The following is a 5000-nucleotide window of genomic DNA, read 5'->3' as shown; positions in this document are numbered from 1 at the left end:
CAGTAAAGATCATTATTCAAACAAATGGTAAATATTAATTGGAAAATGCTAGCTAAGAAAATTTATTGATTGAAGAAAAGAAACATTTTAAGAAGACCTTATCCATGGTTATATGAAAACTTTATTGAGCAATACATAAAAATGTGAGGCAAAAATACTGACACACCAAAGTCAGAACACTGTATACCACCCTACATGCATCATTTTTTATGAACTATTCCCTGGCAGTAAAATTACTGACATGTACTCAATGAAATGAGTGCATGAAGATGATAACCTTCTCTTTGTATGGTGCTGCCAGGAAAGAGAGAAACAATTTTGTGCCAATACCAAAGTTCTCAACAATGCTGCATCTTGCTCTTATATGTCAAATTTTGCAGTCTAAGGTACAAATAAGTTGGAAAAATAGTACTTATACATTCATAGTATTTATACATGAAAAGTATGTCTTATTGTAATTATAGCATACACAGTATACGTTCTCAACTGTTCCATTATATTTGTATAATTATCAATATATTATCTACTAATAATGTATTATCCCTTGTTGAAGTTGTAAGATTTTACCCTACAATTTTCCAAATACTTTATGATAATGCAACATGACTATGTTAATCAAGAATTTTCAAAGGGAATCCTCAGTAAATCATACATGAAATTTGTTCTTTACACTGATGCTGTTGTGTAAATCAATATTCTAGGAGATATTTCATCTGAATATCCTCAATGCAACATAAACGCGTTGAAATCCTCTGATCTTTCGTTCTTGCAATCAGAACACTTGGGCATCTTGACACTTAGGGTTGTCTTCAATTATTATGGTAAGATTTAATTTCTGTCATTGCTGGAAGTCATTCGCGGTAAGTATACCTTCGGGGCGTACATAAGAAAATGCCTCCGCTCCCACAGACACGCCTGTTCTATTCGATTTATTTAATGCTGAAACTCTCATCTCTTGCAAGGACCCTTACCACACTCTCGTCCGTCCCATTCTTCTTCTTTTTGGTGTTGTTCTTGTTGACCGCCTTCTTGTTCTTCTCGTCCGTCTTGGGTTTAGCCTTATCTTGCTTCTTCTTGTTGGCACGCTCACCAGGCTCAACATCGACGGCGAGGAGACCGAATCGGGACGACATTACGCAAAATTTTTGAGACTGATACGGGACACTAGTGCTCCGGCTGCACGACGAGGGATAAGGTAAACACAGTTCTCAGAACGACACGCGAGTCAGGGGACGGTCGTCGTTCTGGGGAATACTTCCTATGGAAACGCTTGCCCCCTTTTTTGATAGTGGGTTTATGGGAATTGTTATTTATGTAAAATCGTATTATGTGTTTTTTTTATAATTTTCTATGTATTGACTTTGGAGAATGTTTAGTTCGGAATGTTGTTTTTTATTTGCTTTCGCGATTAGCAGATTATAAAGTCGTGAGTTCAGGAACTGTATTACCTTCGATACTTAGGTATATGATATAAAACACTGTACAGTAATTTTATTTTATTTTATTTTATTTTATGAAGCATTCTTTTAATAAGAGGATTTTAAAAAGTCTTGGAGCGCATGACATTATTGAGTATAACATTTAAGTATACAAGCTTTAGCGTGATGAAGAAATGACATCGCTTAAACTAACATTTTCGAAAAAGAAAAATTAATTTAAGAAAATAATTGAAATTACAGGAAAAAAACAAAAATTGTGACAAATAAAAGCTGTTCTGCCAAAGTTTCCTAAGCCTTTTGAGAGCCATTCTCTGATTGGTCCAAAAGATTGTAAACAAATCTGTGCTCATGTAGATACCATTATATTTTGGAGTATTTTATGCGATTTTAAGGCATTGGCGATGAAATATTTACTCAAATAGGAAATACAGCGTACAAGAAAATCAAGACTGCATGGATATGTGCCTGTAAATGAGTACGAGAAAAGGGGATTAAGAACCTTGAGGACCAGCGGCCAATCCGCTGTTTCCTTACAGATTCCGAGTAGTTGGTGAGCTCTGACGTCACGCGGTGTCTGCCTCCCTGGACACCGGACGCGTTTTAGTCAAATTTAACCATTGGAGACGCTTTTAAAATGGAAAAACAACAAAATGACCAATTCAAGAATAGAATGGGAGTGTTCAAGAACAAAGGGAAGGACCAAGATGTAAGTTATTCTGCCTCTAATGGCGTAATGAAAGGGTTGTTTGGCTAGGATGGAGTTCACACTGTCGCAATAGTCAGCATCATGCGTACATACTTTTAATAGATATCTTTAGTTAATTAGCAAACTCTGAAAGAGTAAACTCGAAGGTCGTGAAGTTGACTCAAGCTAGTCAAGTGAAGTAGGGCAAGATGTCCAAAATAAGGCGAATTAGCTGCCCATCACCGTCTCGGCTAGCCACCGCCTCCCTTCCCGACCCTCTCCCCCTCCGCCCTATTTCCTTACTTTTGCTTCCCGGATCCCACAATTCCTTCGAAATTGTGCCCTTCCCCTTGCCCTCTTAGCCACCTTAGCGTAATCGGAGGCATATCTGTTGAGGAGGTATTTGTAGCTTGGAAATAGTTAAATTAGACTTGATGAACTTGACATGAATCAAGTTTCTTTAGCTGGGATCTAGGTTATCTTTAGTGGTTCATGGAATTGCAATTTTTGTTTTGTAGAAGTCTTTCAAGTGTTTCAAGTAATTCATTTCATATGATTGCAAGGGTATTGGACTTGTTCATAATAAACTTTTGTCTCTTCTGTCAGATGTCAAATGTTTTTTTTCCCCATTTTAGTTGTGGTTTTAGCCTCTTATTAAGGACTAGGGGTCAGTTTTTTGCTATTGCACAGTAATAGAAGATTGGTTTGCATTACATGAGATAAAGAGATTGACTAATGTGGTACGTACTTCTGTCACTAATTAGATGGAAATAATGCAGTTACTGTACCCTTTATGTCCAAACTCTGGAAATGCTGAGTCACTATAGTTGGTTTTATGTTTACATAATTCATTGGTAATCCTGATTTTGATTTTATTATTCATAACAATTGATCGGGATATGTAGTATTTAGAAGCAGATATAAAAATCCTCCAGAATATGTAAAGCAGTTGAACCACAGGCAAAAATTCAACTGTTTTCATGAGCTCTAGTAACAGATGTGGTATTCTAGATGTAAAGGATTAATAGCTGTGGTATCTTGTATTCTGGCAAAGATTGGCAAACTTTACTCCACATTCTGGCAAGATGAGGCTTGGGCTGGTTCCTTATTTGATATTAGATTGCCAGGGAAATCTACAGGAGCTCTGTAATTCAGAAACATCATTTCCCTAGCTGCATATGATATCAGTATAACTTAAGGTATCATCGGTGTTGTATCTTGTGATATGAACTAACAAATATTGACTGGCATTGGTTTGCATTGCATGGATAAATTCAATTTTATAATTTCTGTGAACTAGCCTTCTGTTGTGAGGATAATGACTCCAACAGGATTGGAGGGCGTGAAGCATCCCACATGGGAAAGTAAGTGAAAAGATATGAATGTCAGCTGTGAATAACCATGTATATCAGATATGCAGTTGTGACACAGGACTCTGTCCTTTGAATCACCTTGGAATGAAACCATGCCTGCACCTCAATTAGTGCAACAAGGCAAAATTTTCAGTTACACACTGTGCAAGAGAGGAAATATGACTAATTAGCTGAGGGAAAAGAGGGCCTTCAAGGGGCATAGTCATATGGGGCTGATATAGTGGGTGTGGCTTGAACAAACTCGTTATTCAGTACTAGTAATATCAGTAGACATTTGGTACATCTCATTCATAAAAAAAAATAACATACAAAACTTCATACATAGAAACTCAACTTTTGACACTGAACTTTGCATGGTATCTTTGGAATGGCAGGGATAATTCACTGAATAGGAAGCCATGTCAGTGTTTTCTAACACTTGAAGGTTCAAGGAAATTATACACTGTATTGATAGATATCTTCTGAAGCCTGAAATGACCATAACATCTTCAGGTAGTTACAGTTGTCATATAATCTGCTGTTTGATTTATTTCTAAAATTACATTGTCTTCATATTTCTATAGTAAAGATAGTTTTCCAAAATTTTCTGGCCTGGCAGCATCCCTTGCTGGCTCTTTGGTCATTGGGTGTGTCCTGCATTACTCTCCTTAGCAAGTTTTTCTTGAAAAATTACACATTTTTGGAAAGGGTACACTGATGATAAGGTGGGCATGATACTGTAATTAGTGATTATATAAAAATGATTATCAATTAGCATCTATTATCATAATCTTATCAAGGCAGTTTCTTAAACTTCTACTTAAAAAAAAAAAAGATAATGTTTTACCTCTTTTCATTTAATCATGACTGTATTCAGGTCATGAAGTACAAAAGTAAAGGAGTAACAGTGTTTGCCTTGTCTCCTTATTTTAATTTTTCATGTATGATAGATTACGATATAGTAAAAGAACTTTATTGATCTCTGAGGATTAAAAAGTGACTGGTGATTCTTGAACCTAGAGCTCTCTTAACTCAGCAAACAAGCTTGGGGGTACTACTAGATTTTAAAGAAAGTGAAAAAAAGGAAAAATCTGAACCAAGATTTGTTTTTAGATTTTGAATTTTAAGTTAAAAAGCATATTTTTGCAATGATTTGTATACTATAGACTCAATGCTAATCCTTAACCCATTGCCGACGGGGGATAGATTTGCTTACACAGGCTCCAGGATGAGTTTTATTTCTGATCGAGGCAGCTTCTGCAACATAATTTGATTTTTCCCACTCCCTTTTAGTCACTCATTGTAGAGCTAGAGACATTTTTGTGTTTTGTTTTTTGTGTGTTTTACTGTTTTTAGAAATTTATATCTGTCATATCACAGGCTCCATCAATTCTGCAGTTGACTAAAATTGTAGTTCAGGGTCCATATCAACTCATTTTTTTTCTTTACACTCAATGTGATAGAAGTATTACTGTTTTAGGGGGGACAAAAAAACAACTTTATTTTTTCGTATTTCTGTGCTGT

The 5000-nt window shown here is 35.9% G+C and overlaps 2 protein-coding genes across 3 annotated transcripts in view; one reads left to right on the top strand and one right to left on the bottom strand.

Moving 5' to 3' along the window:
• The window catches only part of LOC122246773 (G kinase-anchoring protein 1-A), an 11729-nt gene extending 10488 nt beyond the window's left edge, over window positions 1–1241 (bottom strand). The window contains exon 1 of the mRNA XM_043005550.2: window positions 972–1241. Within this exon, the coding sequence (XP_042861484.1) occupies window positions 972–1133 (162 nt within the window). The 5' untranslated portion in view covers window positions 1134–1241. The remainder of the gene's footprint in view (window positions 1–971) is intronic.
• Window positions 1242–1960: 719 nt separating this feature from the next.
• Window positions 1961–5000, top strand: part of Kap-alpha3 (karyopherin alpha3) — a 19445-nt gene continuing 16405 nt past the window's right edge. Inside the window, exon 1 of one of the 2 annotated variants that reach the window (XM_043005549.2) lies at window positions 1961–2145. In XM_043005549.2, coding sequence (XP_042861483.1) covers window positions 2074–2145 — 72 coding nt within the window. In that variant the 5' untranslated portion in view covers window positions 1961–2073. The remainder of the gene's footprint in view (window positions 2146–5000) is intronic. The other variant, XM_043005548.2, reaches the window with a different exon arrangement.

This window comes from Penaeus japonicus, unplaced genomic scaffold (assembly GCF_977035675.1).
Source record: "Penaeus japonicus unplaced genomic scaffold, GWHDUDI00000001_assembly GWHDUDI00000022, whole genome shotgun sequence".
Lineage (NCBI taxonomy): Eukaryota > Metazoa > Arthropoda > Malacostraca > Decapoda > Penaeidae > Penaeus > Penaeus japonicus.
Note: the sequence above shows the minus strand (reverse complement) of the source record. Positions and strands in the feature narration are given on the sequence as shown.